Here is a 19,451-nt window from a genome sequence, read left to right as displayed (position 1 = left end):
GGGCCTCATCAGCAACAACACTGCGAAAGGCATAAAGGAGGTTACCGCAGAGCTAAGTAGTGCAGTATCTCAGCTGGCAGCCGAAGATGTAGTTAACTTTATTAATAGAGCACAAGATACCGACAAGGCAGACGGGAGAACAGCGACACCAGAGTCGCCAAGGCGGACGTCACACTGCGCAAGATGCGGTACGGCCATAAAGGCAGAGGAAATTAAAAGGTCCCAATTACAAAGGCAAATAGAGGGTTGCGAAACATTCGAATCGGCATGGGCGACGACCAAAGAAGAGTGGCCGAAGGGAACAGTTAGAAACGAGCTTGACGCACATGAAGGGTGGCTCGAAAATGAAATTATCCTATATGGAAAAGGCCCGGAAGACAAGGTGAGAGAGAAAATGAGCAGCAGGCATCCCGAATTCCGCGAGAAGATTGGAAAGGTGCAGACGTACAAAGGGGGAACCACAATTTTTAAGAAATCTGAAGCCATTATGGAGGAAGGAGAGGAAGAAGAGAAGGAGGGGAAGGACAGATTCCTTTTCCTAGCAGCGATCGAGGGGAAGTCGGAAGAGGAGGCCGCCAAGTGCATATGGGAAGTAATCGAGAAGGCATCAAAGAAAATACTGGCGGTCAAGCAAACCAGGGTTAAAATTTTTACCAACCCACAATACAAGGAGTTATCGAGAAAATTGGCTGAGTGCATATGTTACAACAAGTGCATCAGTTACTGTATGGAGGGACCAAAACGGACACCTACAGAAGAGGGTCCCAGCAAACGGACTGCCGACTCTGTGGCCATTATAGTACGCGACGAGGCAAAAACCTATGCAGATCTTCTCAGGGGAGCCCGAAACGTGCTAGCCGGTAGTGAGAAAGGGGCACTCAAGGCGACTCACAGGACAAAGGAGGGGAATCTGAAATTAATATTAGACAGAAATAAAGGGAACGCGGTCGAGCTGCAAGAAAAACTAATTAAAGAGCTCGGGGAGAGCGCCCAGTGCCGAGTCCGTGGGGAAGGTGAGAAAACGGCCTATTATATTAGAGATATGGATGAGATCACTAACAGAGAGGACATCCAGGTAGCAGTCGAAAGTGCACTGGGGGAGGGCGCCAAAGGAACAGTCGAAGTTTCGGAAATTAGGGTAGCGGCTAATGGTCAAAGGTCTGCCACATTGCTGGTTCCTCGAACCAAGGAGGAAAACATGGATGCCATTTCCAAATTATTGATAGGGATCACCAGGTGTAATCTACGCAAGAGAGTGGAGGTACATAAGTGCGCGAAGTGCTGGGGGATCCACGGCAAAGAAACGAAGTGCGGGACGCGAGAGGTGAAGGATAGGTGTTTAAATTGTGGGGAGCAAGGGCACTTTAAAGATAAGTGTGAAAATGCGAAAAGGTGCGCGGTTTGCGAGGTCGACGGTCATGCCCCGTGGACGATGGCATGCCCCCAGTTTAAGGCCGCCATTAGGGCAGCAGAAAAAGGTAGGAAGGCTACCAAATTAATTAATAAGGTACCCCCGCCATAATGACAGTGATCATACCTGTGATATATATACATCTAGTCGATAGCTCTTGCGGCAATAACACCCCGCTTTTATTTTGTTTTAATCTGTCTTGTCAGTCCGTCCGGCATTATCAATTCTAACTCCTCATTTACATATGACTAGGCAGATGCTCCAGGTGCTTCAAATTAATTTAAATAATAGGAAGGTGGCTTATGACCTAGCAGTACAAACCGCTAGCAGTGCTAACATCGACGTTATGGTTATGTCGGAAATGGGTAAAGCCGTGCGCTTCGCGGACGTTTATGATGTGAGTGGCAAAGCGGGCATAAAAGTGTTGAACGAAAAGTTACTAATAAAGAGTGTGGGAGCAGGGGACGGTTACGCGTGGGTGGCGGTAGAGGGAGTTTGTATCTTCACCGTATACCTACCACCAAATGAAACAGAGGAACAATATGTTAGAAGATTGGACGAACTCGGGAACGATATGAGAAAACTTGGTGTGGGAAGTGCTATATTAGCCGGCGATTTTAATGCGGCCTCTCCAGTGTGGGGCTCGACCAAAGCAAACAAGAGAGGGAATACCCTGTTAGAATGGACAGCCACTTACGACCTCGCCATTCTGAATAGGGGGAAGACACCAACCTTCGTACGCGGGGAGAAGTGCTCCCACATAGACCTTACCTGGTGCTCCGAAATACTGCGGGAGAGAATTACGAACTGGGAAGTGAAGGAGGAAGAAACGTTAAGTGACCATCGCTATATAACATGGCAACTGGCATCGGAAATAAAAGACAAGGTTGAAGACGCCGGTCCAACGAGTGGGTGGAACACTAACAAATTGAATATAGATAAATTATTAAATGAAATTGAGAAACTCAAAGGCAGGAGCATCCCAGACGCGAGACAGCTAAGGGCAGAGCTAACAAGGATGTGCGAAGCCACAATGCCCCTGAGAAAATGCAAAGGGAGAGGCACCTACTGGTGGAATGACAGTATCGCCCAGATGAGGAAGAAGTGTATACGCCAGAGAAGGGAGGTGACGAGGGCAAGGAAGGCAGACAAACCGCTCGCGGAATTGCTGATTACCCTTAAGAGTTGCCGAGATGACCTAAAACAGGCAATAAATAAAAGTAAGAAGAACTGCTGGCAGAAGCTGTGCGATGAACTAGACCAAGACATCTGGGGAAGCGGGTATAAAATTGTGGCCGGAAAGTTCAAAAGAAGGGAGCACCTCGTAGGGTGGGACGACGAGACTCTCTACCAACTGATGAAGGACCTCTTCCCCAATAGAGAAGCGATGACACTAGACGACACGGCTGACGGCGATTTCGAGGAGGTCACCGACACTGAAGTGATAGCTATGGCTAGACAGCTACCCAATAACAAGGCTCCAGGAGCGGATATGGTGCCAGCGGTGGTGGTGAAACAGACAATTATGAAGGTACCGGAAATTATGAGCAAGCTGGCGAATAAATACCTACGATTAGGCCATTATCCGACGGAATGGAAGCAATCCCGCTTGGTGCTCATACCCAAGGGCAACGGAAAACTCAGACCCATATGCTTAACGGATTTTATTGGGAAGATTTTTGAAAAAGTCATTAAGCAAAGGTTGGAGGCGGCCACTGGGAGTAAAATCGCAAATCGGCAATACGGTTTCCGCAAAGGAAAGTCTACGGTGCAGGCGATTAAGGCGATAGCGGAATTTAGAAACTTGGCCAACACCGGGACACGCAGGACGAGGAAAATATGCCTCGTGGCGTCGCTTGATGTGGAGAACGCATTTAACTCAGTCACGCACCCGGATATAGTCAGAGCAATGGAGGAAAAAGGGGCACCGCCGTACCTAATTAAGATTATAAAGAGCTACCTTACAAACAGGATTATTGAGGTGCAGAAACCGGAAGGAGGCCTGCTTAAGTTCAGCCCGAAAGCAGGAGTACCACAGGGGGGAGTACTAGGGCCCACACTGTGGAACTTAGCGTACGATGAAGTGCTGAGGCTGCGCGTTCCGCAAGGAGTGTCCATACTTGGTTTTGCGGACGACATTACAGTAATGGTAGCAGATAGGGATATGCAGACAGCCGTACAGAAATTACAGGCAGCGGTAACTCTAATTAAAAGGTGGATGGACAAAAAAAAGTTGCGGATGGTACCGGAAAAGACTAAGGTAGCGCTACTGTGTGGAAGGAGGAGGCTGGGCGAGGTCTCGCTGAATATACTAGGCCAAGTGATTCAAGCGGAGAAGGCTATTAAAGTATTGGGGGTCGTAATAGACAAGAACGGCTCTTTCATAGAGCACATTAGGTATGTGACCGACAAAGCCATGAATACTTATACGGCCCTCAATAGAATAATGCCCAACAAAGGAGGAGCTAGGGCTTCCAAGAGGCGTGTACTGTGTAGTGCAGTGGAGTCGGTGTTGTTTTACGCGTGTGAAGTGTGGGCGAGTGCGCTGGCGCGGGGGAATGCTAGGAACCTTATCAATAGGATATTAAGACAGTTGGCGATCCGAGTGGCGTGCGCGTACCGGACAGTTGCAACCGAGGACATTTGTGTAGTGGCCGGAATACCACCGGCAGAAATTGCGGTGAAGGCGAGGGCCAATAAATGGGGAAAGGAGAGGACATGCATGGAGTGGCAACTGCAATGGGATAAAAGGACATCCTGGACGAAAACCCTCATCCCGGACGTTAGACAATGGATAGGTCGCGGGCACGGCGAAGTTAATTACACCCTCACGCAATTTTTAACCGGCCACGGGGAAAATGGGAGATACCTACACAAGATCGGGAAGAGAGGAAATGAAGACTGCGTAGACTGTGGATTGGTGGACGACAAGGCGCATGCGATTTACGAATGCCCGAGGTGGTATGGTGAAAGGGCAGAGATCAATAGGGCCATAGGCACAACTTTAACACCGCAGAACACGATTAACATTATGTGCACGGACGAGGAAAAGTGGCGTTTAGTTAATAGCCTCTGCCAGAAAATAGTGGGTACCAGAGAGAAAGAAGGCCTGGTAAACGGGTAAAGACGCGAATATGCATATGGCCAGAAGAATGCCCCTCGGCGATGCCTGGCCGGACGTTATGTAGAGGAATTAGGGAGAAGGGGTTTAGTGGGTGCAAGCCCCACACTGCCTCCACTATAGACCCAAGTGGGGGCGTGCGTATAGGCATTCCCTAATTCCCATTAATAATATAAAAAAAAAAAAAAAAAAAAAGTTGGCAAACTATTAAAAATTTGAACTCCTATAATATATGGACTGGACTGATTGACATTAGTTCTTCCTCATGGCACTCTGAAGTCATTATTATTTCTTGTGTGATATTTGTGTATGTCACAGTTGTGTAGAAGTTTATGGTTATTTTTATATATAATTTTACACACTTCCAGGATAAATAGGCATGGTTGTGTATAGTTCGCACCACATATGCATCTAACGATTCTTTTCTGTGTGACAAAAACTTGATTGAAGGTGGATGACCGACCCCAAAGGCACAAACCATACCTGAGCTGTGATTTAATGCAGGCAAAGTAGAACATCCGAAGCTGTTTCACATCCAGATAGTACCTAAGGTAGCGTACTCGATAACATTCATGTATTTAATTGTTTAATTAAGTTTTCGTTATGGAATTTCCAGCTTAGAGTGTCATCGAGTACGACACCCAGAAACTTTACTGTAGTTGATTTTTCTAAATTAGCATCATTAACAGAAATATTAATGTCAAGAGTATTAGTATTTTGGTAATTGTGAAATTGCAAAAACTTCGTTTTGCTATGATTTAGGAATAATCAGGGGAATAATATAGATTATTCTCAAACAATCTAGATAAATTTTCAACTGTTAATATACATTTTGCTCGTAATTCACTTCCATCCGGGTGTGAAACCACCACGGCCGTGTCGTCCGCATATAGTGAGAGTTGCATCAACTGGGATACAGCTCAGAACATCGTTTGTAAATAGTGTAAAGAGCATCGGTGCTAAAATGCTCCCTTGGGGTGTACCCACGTTTAGCTTTATGAGTGGTGTATTCCTTATTACTATGTCGCAATGAGACATACTGCGTTCGGTTTTTTTAAAACTTTTTTAGCCATTTCAGGGCAGTGCCTCTGACGCCGTAGCAAGACAATTTCTGTAACAGTAAATTATGGTTGACAGTCAAATGCTTTAGTAATATCGCAGTATATCCCAATAGGCAGTTCTTTTTTCCCTATCGACTGAAGCACTGTATCGTAGAAGAAAAGAATTGCTAGTTATATGTATAGGTATTAATATTTGGCATTTTACAATAAATCTTTCTAGTCTATCCAAAAATCAATACTCAAACATTTTTGGGAAGACGGATGTTATAGAGACAGGTCTAAAATTGTTTGGAGTGTTACTATTCCCCTTTTTGTGAACTGGGATAATTTTTGCCAGTTTAAGGGCTTCTGGAAAAGCGCCAGTAAGAAAGGATAAATTAATTAAATATGTTAAGGACTTCACAATTACGTGAGAGATTATACGAACCAAGGAAAGTCGTCAGTCAGTCTGCCGATCTTTTGCTTTTTATTTTGTTATTGATTAACTGGATTAGTTCCTGTTCACAGAAAGGGCATAGATACATTGTTCTCTAATTAGAACTAGTGCTTAAAGTAAAGGATTGTTATTTTTATCGAGTGTATCGTGTCCAGGGAAGCGTTTCTGAAATGATTATTAAAAATATTGGCAACCTCCTCAGGATCATCAATGTACCGCGTATTTTCCATTTATAGTTTTGAGTGGTGTTGAGTGTCTTTTTGGGCCTTATTGTGGTTAATAAACGACCACGTACTTTTGCCGATATTATCTGAGCTTAGAATTTTGTGCTGTATATGTTAGTTTTACGTGTGTTGAATCTGTTGAGACAAGAACCATATGTTATTTCTTTTCTTTAAGTAGAATGTTTTTATAATGGGATATTTTTTTGCATTGCGTATAGGGATTTCAAATTAGCAGCAGAAACTCTCACCTCATTGGTCACCCACCCTTTTTTGATGTTAGTGTTGGTGACATCTTGATTCGGAAATACATGATCGTATTATTGAATGCCACATCTAACTCCTCCGCAGACCGCAGTGGTTACTGAAAGCCAATTTTCGTTAGTTAGTTTTCCAACTAACTGACCTATTTGATTTTTTAGTAAAGATCCTGGTGCGTCCTCGGGGGCCTTTAACATATGTGGTGTCCTTTATATTAGAGTTAAGTAGTATAGTAAAATGATCGGATATAATATTTTCCTCTACTACATATTTCACCGGCTCAAGACTAGTAAAGATGTGATCTAGAGTTTTATCTCCTCTGGTGGGTATTTTCACTAGACTATATACATGGTATGAAAGTAGTAAATTACGTAACATATTGAACAGTCTATCGTCTCGTGTGGGACCAACATTCAGGTCCCTTGATAATATAAAGCGGCTCTTTTGATCGAACAAACTATTTAAGACAGCATTTAGTTTAATAATAGAATTCGTTAAAATCGCCAGTGGGCGACCTGTAACATGAAAGAATAATAATGGGGATTATGTCGACATTTTCACGGCACCAAATTCCCACGCCACCGCCTTTATGGGTTGATCTGGAATAGTGTGATGCTTTTTTGAAACCAGGGAAATACACATTTCCGACGTTATCGTTGTTGCATCAGCTTTCTATAAGACACAGAAAGTTTAAATGATATTGGTTGTATTCATATGCAATGTAATTGATTTTATCCTCCGACAGTGATCGACAGTTCGTTGATAGAAAATCAAACGTGCTCACATTAACTAGTTCACAGTTTTGCCATGGCTTCCACCTAATTTATGCAATAGCCTAAACTTGTCTAACGTTGGTATATTTATGGAACAATTGGGGGTGGGGTGCGCCGAAGAAAATAACGACTAACTCTGCTTCCATATGGCCATTGCTCTACAGACGTCGCTTTTTCTAAATTTTGAAAATCAATTGTAACTTTAAATGAAGCGTAATGCGTTTCATAAGTTATTTTTACTTGCTCGTAGATCACTTCCGGGAATTGATTTATAAGAAAATTTTGCAGATTTTCGCTAGTTTTTTCTGTATGCAGTCTAGACACAAACAGATATGCTTTCTTCGGGGCCACCCTTATAGTAGGATTTCCATCGGTTGGACATTGCTTCTTGTCGAAGATGAAGTTTTTGTCCTGTTACCTAGGTTTTTTGGACTTTTTCACTACTGTGGATCAGGTATTTTCAGTAGAGGTTCGCTTTGGTCAGAGCCTTCTGAGGTAGCGGGATGGGCCGAAAGAGCTGGACGCTCAGTTGTCTCCTGCTGTGACTTTCCAGTGGTTGATTTCTTATTTCTCCAGGATGCAGTGGCAAGATACGACGACGATCAAATTTGAGAAAAAATCGATATTTACCTATCCTTTCTTTTTTTTCTGCTTTTATTTGAACAAATATAAAAAATAAAAATCACTTTTTCCTTGCCACTTTTTGACCTCTTTAAGACAGCGTTGAGAGATTTTCAATACAACGTTTCGTTTCGGTGAAATCATCATCAACTTATTTTTTATATGGTCCGTGCTATATTGATAATAAGAAAGGAGCGCGCGTGTAGCATTTTTTATTACGAATACAATGATGTACAGTACAAAAAATACAAAATTTGGTTGGTTTCAACCGAATGGGTGCACCGGCGCACAATATCCGAATCGTGTGAGCAATCGTGAATTGCTCCTTCCGTTGTCAGGGCCAGAATTAAAGACTGGGTGAGAGTAGCAACAAGGAACTGGATTCAGACAGTCCAGGGTCTCTTTAACAGAGCTCATTGGCAAATCTGGGTCTTCTAAGCTTCTAACACGGAATAGAAGCCAGATTAGGAAGATCGCCGGTGTACTTACGGGGCACTATCACCTGTATTACATTGGGCTTGTGGAGCTGTGGCGAGGCAGATGAAATTACCGAGTATGTGGCCTGTCACTGTAAAGCCTTGATCAGAGACAGACATTAACTCCTTTGTGACAGCGATCTGAAACTGGGGAAGGTGAAGCAACTTAGGCTAAACAGGGTCCTTTATTGAGAGGAACGGGTTCAAAACCTTCTTGCGAGAGAAAGACGGCATGCCTTTGCTGTGCCTGGTTGGGCTCCCCTGTGAATGGAATAATCGCTAATCTAGGCCATTTTTCAACAATTGATGTCTGTAAACGGTCCAAAACTGCAGAATAGTTCCGTTGATTGTATTGCCCTTCTCAAGCTACTAGCAGAATAGAGTGCTAGAGAACCCCTGATCCATAAAGTTTTGTCAAAATGCTTTAATTGAGTAAAATTCAATTATTGTTCTGCATCCATAAAGGTTTACCTTGAATGGGCTGTAACCGATAATACTAATTTCCCAAAAAATGGACCCAGAAATCAGCTAACCTTTTATTGCATAAAGCGTAATTTACAAAACTTTTCTAACTAATTATACTTTAACCTAATCAGTAACAATTCAATTTTACTTCACTAATCGGAAATACTTCTAGGTGTACAGCTATAGTTGGTTAAGGTACTGAATTTGTTTGTGTATGCAATTCTGAATCTGAACCACCTTAATACCGACTGTAATTCCCGAAATTCCAGTACATTGACTTATAATTTTCTTAGCTTGTAATTTGCTCAAATTGATACCGGGTCCCGTCTCACCGACTTCCTTTATTAATGCTAACCTCAAAGACTTTTCTATATTTTCAAACAGCACGTCGCCCGACTTCTTGAGGTAGTTGTACTCAATCCAGGCACATTTCAGAAACTCATTGAAAAAGGGGTTTATCGATGGCATTAACTCGTAACTTCCTATAACGCTAAGACGATATTGACTGAGCCCGGTTATTATTTGTAGAGGAGCGTATTTTAGAGAAAGATTGCCTATGTTATCCTTTTCTTTAATGCAGTACTCGGTTCGGGGATCCAGCGTCATTTTCTGAATCGATATTTCGGAAAATACATCCTGAAAGAAAATAAATACATTAAAAGCGGTTATGCAGACTGGTATTGATGTCGTTTTATAATTCTATAAAGGTAAAACTTACTTGTACTCCTAGCAGTAGCAAAATCAGCGCCGCGCACTTCATATTTAGTGATAAATTTGTGTTTTATGAATAATTTTCGTATTAGTATTCGAATCTAGGCTAACTTATTAGCAAGGTTAGTGAATATTGAGGTCATTACTGATAAAGTGATTTTAGTGAGTAATATCGCAGAAGTAAATATATTTACATCTGTGGTAATATCGTCAATCGTTATGAAATGCAAGGACTTACATTATGTAAAGGGAAATTCAATTAACGATACACAAATTTAAATTAAGCTTCTTAATGGGATCTAAATGCTCAATTATTTCTCAAATTCTGCAATTCACACAACCTGAGTAATGCGCATCAGCTTACAGGTGTGAGAAAGGGGCCACCAAAAGGATTTATTTTTGGAAAATATCAGCTGCGTACTAACAAAAGAATTGCCGTGAGCACATGACAAATTTGATGCTGTTTAGAACAGCGCTTTTTTTAAGCGCATTTTTGAAAAGTACGCAATTATATTCGTTATAGCTGGCTGTATAATAAAATACTGATCTGTATTACTAAAAATGCGTTTTCATCATGCATAGTAGATGTCAGGTCTTAGAACTTAGCAAAGTGTAATTATATTATACCATATATTATATTGCATTACATTACCTTACATTATATTATATTATATTATATTATATTATATTATATTATATTATATTATATTATATTATATTATATTATATTATATTATATTATATTATATTATATTATATTATATATATATTTATTCTCTAGTAATCCAAATAATCTGGTCGTAAAAGGTTTGCGATATTCGGACGCACTTATCAAACACAAAGACACTCGCTGGCAGCTTCGGGAAACTTCACTTTGTCTTTATTAAACTGAACTCGAACTCGAAATTGCTAACTCAATAAGATGAAAAAAATTAACCGTGGCTGCTCTGACGTTAAAAACTTTTAACTTTAAATGAAAGGCAAACCTTTTAGAAACGTTTTACTAAGCCAACAACCGCTTTGTTTACTCACACTCGAACTCGATCGCTTTACTTCGAAACCGCCGAACTGCGTCTTTATTAAACCAACTAGAGCAAACTGTCTCAGATTTAGCGTAAACTTTAACTTAAAAGCTCTTTACCCGTCGCGGAAAAAACTAACAGCTATCAGTACCAGCCTCGTTTTTACGTTGATCAAATAAACTTTTCCACAGAATTTTGAATAAAAATCAACCGCCGGTCACAATCAGATTATAATTATAATCACAGCTTTGAAGGACCTCGTCCCGCGTCCCCACTTACACCCAATTAACGCGCACATCGTAAAACATCCACATCTTCTAACAACGCAACGATAAGAACACGTGCGTTAATTAAATTTCGTCCGATAATAAAACTCCTTATCTAAACTGTACAACAGCTTACCTGATTTGTTCAGAAACATGACCATACATTAGTACCTTGTGGAAGAGCAGGGCTAGCGTACATTCTTGGATGTCCGTTAGTATCTGAAGTTCGCCCTATTTAAATTTCGCAAACGAGGATCGTTGATGCTGTTATATTATTATTGATATTATTATTATTATTAAGCGGAATTTAATAAAATAGAGATGAGACTTACCTATTGTTGTTATTGTATTTGCTGTACATACAAATAAGTGAAGCCTGTTGTCTACGCTCTTTATTTTAGGGTCTATTGAATCAATGTGGAACAAGTGCAACAGTTTCCAAAGGTAGGTGCGCAACGATAAATATGTGATAACCCTACTTTTTAGAGCATTCTTTTATTCCTTTGTCTTTTTACTACCGAAAAGGTACTGCAATCATTTGCCGTCAATTCTTCTTCATCACGCGCTTCGTGTGCCCGAACAATTCCATCCTAGCTCTCTGGTATTGAGGCAACAATGTTGCACACAAGAAAAATTCCGATTTGTGTTCGCCAACCTTTGCCTTCAGTCTCTGAAACAATTCATTCATTTTCCCAAAATGAATTTCTATACTGCCTCCTTCCTCAAGGCGTTGATGTATAATTAGACGTATAACCCTGTTGCTTGTTTGAGTCCTTCTGGTCAAATTCTTCGAGAGCATTCCACGAATGTTTTGCCGTTGCGAATGTGTTGAATTTTGTCATCGTCAACATCGTTATGCTTGTCTTTTCATCAGCTTTATTAAATTCTTCAGTGATTGGTCCCGGAGGATGTTTTCAATGATGTGCCAAACCTCCTTTCCTCTCATTAGCAATTGAAATTTGTATTCTAAATGAAATATAGTTCCCGTTGTTAAGCTGTGCAATTTGACACAGTGATTCCGCCATTGTGTTCCTTCCTATTTCTCTGAAACTCTGTCCAAGAAACAAACTTTATGGACATTTATAGGAAATTTATGTCTCTACGACATTTTGTCCCTAAAATGCACCAAAACAAAGGTACGAGTATAACCAAAATTCTGAAGAAAGTGTCAATTTTTTTGGACAGGCGCGAAGAAAGATGAATAGGTACATTAATTAACCATCCTAGACAACATATAACAAATTTAGAACTACCGGACCTTTTGTGAAGTAACCCCTCTCTATTCACTGGATTTATTTTAGACAGCTGAAGCACTAGGGCGCAGCCGTCTCCTAGCAACTTAGTGTCGTGTATACATGTTTTTTAGGCACAATGGCTAGAAGTTCTACCAGTAGCGTCGCCATTGGGTGTATTTGAATTTGCCGCTCATAAATTGTTTGCATGTTTTCGTATCCAACATTATGAAATTTAACAATTTTTTTTAATTAATAAGTTTAATTTAAATATTACATGTCACATCTTTTTGACCACTTAAGATATTAACATCCGAATTTGATTATGTATACAATTTTGAATGCACACAATTTTGGAACTCAGTGCTCTCGCTTTTGTTGTCACATTCGCGCATTCGTCCATAATACTCTTCGCTGTAAATTTGCTCATATTCATCACTAATCTTGATTTTCCAATCTTGTTCGCCAGTGCGTGTTGTAGTGCCACTTGTATGTTGTGAAGCTTGAATTCCCCTCTCCTACTTATATATTTATACTCCATCCAAGCACATTCAAGAAATGTATCATGTGATAGGTTTGTCGATGAAATCAGTTGCAAATTTGCAAAGTGGTTAAGATCGTATAGGTACAACCCGGTTATAAGTTGCAAACGGATATACTGTTTTTGTATGTTTTTAATCTTTGTATCTTCTTGGATACAGTACTCAACTCGAGGATCCAGTGAAGTTTCATGTGGAGCTGATGGAAAGCATTTCTGAAACAATTAGCGGTATAGTAACATTAATTTGCTGCTTCCATCATGATCGATAGAAGAAATGAATACTAACTAATGCGTCTATCCGGGGTTGCTTAGACATTTGAAAACCACTGGGGAGCGCATGTTACTGGTATACAAACGTATGGTCCACGCTCCACAATTTAAATGTGCATGCAGCAAATATGAAGTTATAAATGCAAATTGTACAATAGTCAATTACTATTCGATAAAAACGAATGGTTAGAAGGAAACAATTAGTATGAAGGTATTTCTTTTCTAGGATAAAAGCAGTCACGTCAATCATCGCAGGTGGCCGCTCACCAGGGACGGACCTAGACAAAAAAATCGGGGGGGCAGACATGACATTTTGCCAACTCAACTGTAAAAATTCCAACTCAAACGGAGTAGTATCTATTAAGTATTAAGTGGTATTTCTAATAATCATGTAGAAAATGTAAGATATCAGTATACGGTCTCTAATACTAATTAAAAGCATTACCAAAATACCAACCTTGTGTAGAAGAAGAAGGAAGTGACTTTCCTATTAAAGAGTCCTTTTTTATAGATTTTGCCAAAATTTCTTATTCCTTCAATAGTCGACTTATCACATTTACGATTTACCTACTTTCGCGGAATTCGCCAACTGGTAATGAAAATTACCAACTCTTGTCAAAATTGCCAACTAGTTAAGTATTGGAGGGGCAGCCTGCCCCCCCTTGCCCCCCCCCCCCCCATAGGTCCGTCGCTGCCGCTCATTGCAAAACTGATCGCCTTTGAGGTGTACACAAATTACTATATTATGTTCATCTATAACTAGCCGATGCGAAGAAAAGGGCATTAATTTTGCAGTGGGTTGCTACCTGTGACTGTTTTTACACTAGACGACGTATAAAGTACGTTTATTTTATAGCATATGTTAAATTGACATTTTAGTAGGTTTGAATGAGTAGGCCAAGCCGTTTTTATCCGTAAGGATAGATAAAGTGATCACTTTAACCGGGTAGATAAAGTGAAACAGATGACTGTGCATTCTAATGACATCTGTCATTCTTATTTCAAATGCACGATATAAAATGACGTTCAGAACATGTGGCTATTCTGTTTGTATGAAAACCGTTGCGACGGCAGAACCTAAGCTTGCTATTTTTGACGTCTCTAAATTAAATTCAGAATTGTCAGAATCTTTACAATGATTTATATGGGGTCTGCTACAAAATAAAGTTTTGTATTATACACGACGATAAAGCGAAACTAACCATCTCATGAAAGTTCACATCTTTCACTCAATGGTTAAAATATCCCTTTATCGTCTTGTATAATAAATAACTATTACACCATGTTGTAGTGGCTTATGTTGTCATAATAGAAATGGAGTGCAATGCCTCTTTAGTTTAATTATCTGAACATCGTATAAATATCTACAGTGATACTCATGTAGAAGTAGACATAGGGATTTCCTATAAGAATTTCCTATGTCTACTTTTACAGCCAGATCTTTATTTGTTTCAAAAAGTTATTTTGGTTGCATAAAATTAGGCGTGTTTCAGGAGACTTTTTATCATGTAAAAGTAGACATAGGAAATCCCTATGTCTACTTCTACAGAATATCACTGTATATAATTATTGTATTTAAACACGATGCAGCTACTCTGCGTGCCTGAAATAGTCTCAAGGAGATCAATGAACATACCAATTTTGATTTCATATACTGACAGTTGTTGGGTGACATTTCATTCGGTCAAATCGACAATGCCAACGTGATAAATTTGTCTCACTTATTCTGGCGCACTTAAAAACCTGTGTAATGGATATGTAATTGTAAGAAATAAAATTTAACATACATGGAACAGCAATAGCAATAAACAAATAAGCACAACTTTCAGGATGACATTAGCAAACGTCCTCACGTGACAACTCACTTTAATGTTGCGAAAGAAACGCGCAGAAACTGAGTACATTGCGATTTTAGTATGAATTTCGGAATCGCAGAGCTCAACGATGATAAGATGCAAATAGCTAATCAATAAGTATATTCTTTTGTGTAATCAAGATTAGTAATGTTACTGTTAACTGCTCGTAAACCCAAATTAATTATCGGCGATTTGAATTTTGCAACGAGTTTATTTTCGAAACCTATTTCTGTTATAGAAATTGGTGCTTCTTTTTACTCCGTTTATCTCAGGAAACTGACGATGATATACCTAGCTAATTTTTTACCGTAAACCAGCAATTTTTTACGATTTTCCAGTGTTTTAACGACAGGCGGACGAGCAGACGAATAGCTTATAACACGTTTGGAATACATTAATGGCCCAAAAGCGTAATAAGATAAGGTATAATATGCATTTCTTTTTCGGCGTGTAACTAAGTATAATTTGGATTCTTCCAAATTCGTAGATCAAAAATATACACATACTGAATGGTTTCTTCGAAAAATGATGTTCATTACAATAATTAAAAGGCAATGGTAACATAAAGGATACACCCTCATTACAATTTTATAAGATTCGGGGTAAAGACGTACATGGTCCCTCTTAATCAACACATGAAGAAGGTGGGGGAGGGTATCCATTATGAATTTTAGGAAGCGGAAAATTTAACGAAGGCTGTGAATGAAGCGATAACATTATCACGGTGTTGACCTATAACATGCGGTCGAGGTTGTTCTAAATTTTTTGAATAATGAACAAAGTCTAGTTAGATATAACAGAAGATGTATACATCAGTGTACTCGTTAATTTTATTTACGTTATTATTTAATGTAAGTAGTAAAGTATTAGACAAAATATTTCAGGATACAATCAATTATAATGTGTTCAAAATTTGTAATAGTAGACTGATGAAATATTTGAAAACCCTTTTTTGTTGTAAGTTGGGTGTACGTAGATTATGATCTTGAATTCTTGAATACTCGTATATAGGCAACACAAATATCGTTTTTTCGAACCTCTCGTCAAGTTACGACTTTCCGTTCTGTTTTTGATAGAACAGATGTTGATGTGACCGTTATTCAAAAACCCACTTCCACGGCTCGGTATTTTAACCTCACCAATTAAAAATGGAGAGTTACTGAAATCACTTCAAATTTCGATTTTGAGATTTCACCGGATATTTACGTTTCAAGGTACCTGGAGTCCCAAAAAGTGGGTTAAAAAAAATGTATGTACGTATGTGTGAGTAAGTGCGTGAGGTAAAACGGTAAACAAGGTTCAGCCGAAACTACCCGATCGATTTGTTTGAGATTTGAAAGATGTTCCCTTAAATGCTCTTGAGAGATGAAAAGTTTTTGGAAGAGATTCGAAAATGGCAAATGCCTTTTTAGCAATAAAATCGATATTTATTGAATTACGTATAACTTTCTAAGGAGCAGACCGATTTGGCTGAAATTTTGTACCAATGAATTGAGGGTATCCATGTTTTCTTAAACTCAAAATGGGGTGGACATCGAAGAAATTAGGGTGGAATTAAAAACTCAAAACCTTCCCCATGCGTCTAAATTTATTGACTAAATTGTGAAATAAAACTAGTCGCAACTATTTATTCCACAATTTAATCAATAAATTTAGACGCATGGGGAAGGTTTTGAGTTTTTAATTCTGCCCTAATTTCTTTTGTACCAATGTTCCCTCTAATGGTCCTAAAAGTTGAAAAGATTTTGGAAATGATTGGCAAATAGGAAACTATCCTTTTGGCTATGAAAATTATATTTTTAAATAAGGAAGAACAGAACAACAAAATTTTGATCGAGAGAAGGCCGTGGATAATTTAAGTCACGTAAAATATTAATTAGGTTGACAAGTTATTACCCAGTGTGTGATTAAATACAGTTGTGGACAAAATAAAATACATTGATCGGTGCGATTGGTGAGGTTCCAGTCTCATCACTGGCTACTATTTTTCGCAACTGCAAACCTCAAGACCACCAGAGGTGCGATAGAATACGATGAAATTAAATATTCAATTCGTTTCACTTCTTAGAAAATTTTTAAAATTGCATATTTCTCCCTTCTTTTGTTGTGGAAAACTGGAAAAATGTGTAGACTAGAATTTTGAATAACACCAGCAGCACAGTGGATTAGATCCCCTGCTTCTTAATATTTTACAAAAACGTCCTCTCCGTAGAGACATCGTTAATGAATGGGGGATGAATCTTATTTGTGTTGACATTTGTTAAAGTATAAATATCGTTTGATTTCCTTTAAACTACCCGTCCCATTTGAAATAAGAATGGCAAATGTCATTAGAATGTACAATCATTTCTTTCACTTTATCTCCCCTCGCGGTTAAAGTGATCGCTTTATCTAACCTTGCGGTTAACCTATTAAAATGCCAATTTGAAATAAGCTATAAAATAAATCTCTAATTTAATAAATTAATGTTAATTGAAAAGAATTTATCTTGTAGTGAATTATTCTTACAGTGGATTCATACTAATTAACGGGTATGCTTGACTACCTCCTGAACGCTTTCTTTACAAGTTAAATATCCATTCCTTAAGAACAACATAAACAATCAGGCATGCTAGAAAAGCAACATTATACTTTTTCGCCTTTACTCTCATAACCGAATTCTGTTTATGCCCCACATAATAAATTATTAGTTTATGTATTTAAGATCGTAAGCTAGCGTTATGCATATTAGTAATAACGCTGGTCTAACATAAATGGACGTCATAAAAAAACTTCTTCCGTTCGTATATCACTCCAGGGATTAATAATAGCCATGTCTCACTATAATTAAAGAATATGCGTATAAAAGGTCATATGTATAGACACGGTGAGGACGGAACACAACTCGTCCATGGGATCAAAACTTCGAATGCGAATATTACGAAAAAGAGGTGTTAGAAGACGACAAGCTCGACGGAATAATGACAGGTCTGGATGAGATATGTTCGTTCTTGATCGAAGCTGCGAAAGAGAGCGAAAAATGGAATAAATGATAACATTCGCTTCAGGTACGAAACGATCACGCAGTTTTTCTTTTATAAATCTGCTTTCTGGTGTAATTTATTTATTAATTAATTTATTGCCTCTCTCTTGTTGTGGACCCTCAACAGGCTTTCGCCCAATTACAGAGTAGGTCACTTGCTTTTTTAGAGGGGCCCCTGCAGAAGGCCTTAAGTTGTTCTGTACTACTCCGGGATTTTCCTTACGAATACGGAAAAGTGCAGGAATACGGCAGAATGCTCGAAACTGGTGAATGTGATTGCCATCTCTGCCACAGATTAAAAATTATAGCCCAACGCTTTACCATTGAACACATGTAACACACAGATGATTTTTCATACACTTCTAAGGACCTATAAATACTCTAACCAATATCTATAATTTTTGTTGCAGGATCAAATTAAAAAGGGACTTTTAGACGTAACACATCTAACATTAGAGGATGCAAAATGTTTTCCATACGGCTTTAACTTTGATTACGAGGAACAGGAGTTTGTCCACTTGGTTGTGATTCCCTACCTCGAAATTAAGTCAATCGAAGAACTCAGCCACCTAAATCTAATTCCCATCGACAATCCGCGCTATAATGAGTTTTTGAGTTGTATGTGGAAGAATAAGCGATTTCAAAGCTATAATGGCGCGATTAACTACGAGGCGATTGAGAAGGCGTTAAGTGCTTCGATGGGCAGAGATGTGGGGGACACAGGACCGGGCATACTTCTAAGCAAAATGGAAGGATCGAGAATTGTAATGATCTGCAGGGATTTGGGCGGATATACTCACGGACAAAGAGTTGTATTAGTGAGAAATTGCATTCTTCAGGAGCTGAAGAAGTTCGTTCAAAAGCAGAATGGTCGGAGGTATTCCAACAATTTAGGTACTTATTATCATAAATGACACTGTGAGAGGCCAAATAAAGGAATGTAGCTGATAAAAAATGTTTGCAATCTTCGTAATCTTAAGCTCGCGCACATATGCTAAAGCTGTAAAAGGACTAAACAAACCTATGCTCTCCTTCAAAATCTATGCCACCATCTGCATCATTGTGAAACTGTCCACGAGACTAAGTTTAATAAAATAAATTGTAAAGAGTGTGACTTTTTAAGGGAGGGACATCTTCCTGGCGGCACATGCAACACAAATTAGTAATCTGGTCTATTGCTTTGAATAAAAATACCCAATTTATTTTTATTTCTTCATTTTTAACCGCATGACAAAATTACTTCTTTTCATCGATCCTACGGATTACGACCTATTAAGGCCAATTCATACCATAGTTCGGGTGACACTCCGCTCAAAATATTGTAACATTCAATAGGAATATTCATATTTGACGGCCAGGTCACGGTCAGAACATGTTCATAGAAATACACGCTACAATAATTGATCGGACCGTGATCTGACCGATGATGTGAATTGGCCTTTTTTACAGACGATTGTAGACCGGCATCAGTTGTTCTGTGACCGGTATTCTCTCCAGGCGAGCATTATAAATAATCTGCTTCAGCACTGACATTTAAAACTATTGAGTGGATAAACTGACGCGTACTCAAATTCCACAACACGGTCACTTATAGGTACTAACATGGAATAAGTAATGACTACTTATTCAATGGTACTAGAAAGCGCTGCGTGTCGTAGCACATTATGTGCTTCGTTACGGACAGT

General features: G+C 39.2%; 2 protein-coding genes across 3 annotated transcripts; one reads left to right on the top strand and one right to left on the bottom strand.

The window, feature by feature from the left end:
* Positions 1–8,903: 8,903 nt before the first annotated feature.
* LOC116182808 lies at positions 8,904–9,724 on the bottom strand. 2 transcript variants are annotated; one of them, XM_031503349.1, is made up of 3 exons: positions 9,565–9,724; positions 9,201–9,482; positions 8,904–9,139 (listed from the first exon to the last, which is right to left on the bottom strand). In XM_031503349.1, the coding sequence occupies exons 1-3, from the start codon at positions 9,604–9,606 to the stop codon at positions 9,125–9,127; spliced, it is 339 nt and encodes a 112-aa protein (XP_031359209.1). In that variant the 5' UTR covers positions 9,607–9,724; the 3' UTR covers positions 8,904–9,124. The 2 variants fall into 2 exon arrangements, with proteins under 2 accessions (XP_031359209.1, XP_031359208.1); XM_031503348.1 differs by having other exon boundaries at positions 8,904–9,482.
* Positions 9,725–15,471: 5,747 nt separating this feature from the next.
* On the top strand, positions 15,472–18,974 carry LOC116182809. Its single transcript, XM_031503351.1, has 2 exons — positions 15,472–15,595; positions 18,177–18,974. Exons 1-2 carry the CDS (start codon positions 15,548–15,550, stop codon positions 18,678–18,680), a joined length of 552 nt encoding a protein of 183 aa, XP_031359211.1. The 5' UTR covers positions 15,472–15,547; the 3' UTR covers positions 18,681–18,974.
* Positions 18,975–19,451: the final 477 nt, after the last annotated feature.

This window comes from Photinus pyralis, unplaced genomic scaffold (genome assembly GCF_008802855.1).
Source record: "Photinus pyralis isolate 1611_PpyrPB1 unplaced genomic scaffold, Ppyr1.3 Ppyr1.4_unclustered_Scaffold7698, whole genome shotgun sequence".
Classification (NCBI taxonomy): domain Eukaryota; kingdom Metazoa; phylum Arthropoda; class Insecta; order Coleoptera; family Lampyridae; genus Photinus; species Photinus pyralis.
The sequence above is the reverse complement of the archived record's forward strand: the minus strand, read 5'-3'. Positions and strand labels throughout refer to the sequence as shown.

What these genes read in the sequence shown, in the direction of transcription:
- LOC116182808 (XM_031503348.1), bottom strand. Translation starts at nt 9,606, where the DNA reads ATGAAGTGCGCGGCGCTGATTTTGCTACTGCTAGGAGTACAA. An exon ending in TGCTACTGCTAGGAGTACAA is followed by an intron (nt 9,483 to 9,564) that starts GTAAGTTTTACC and finishes ATTTTCTTTCAG; the next exon opens with GATGTATTTTCCGAAATATC.
- LOC116182809 (XM_031503351.1), top strand. Translation starts at nt 15,548, where the DNA reads ATGTATACATCAGTGTACTCGTTAATTTTATTTACGTTATTATTTAAT. An exon ending in TATTTACGTTATTATTTAAT is followed by an intron (nt 15,596 to 18,176) that starts GTAAGTAGTAAA and finishes TTTTTGTTGCAG; the next exon opens with GATCAAATTAAAAAGGGACT.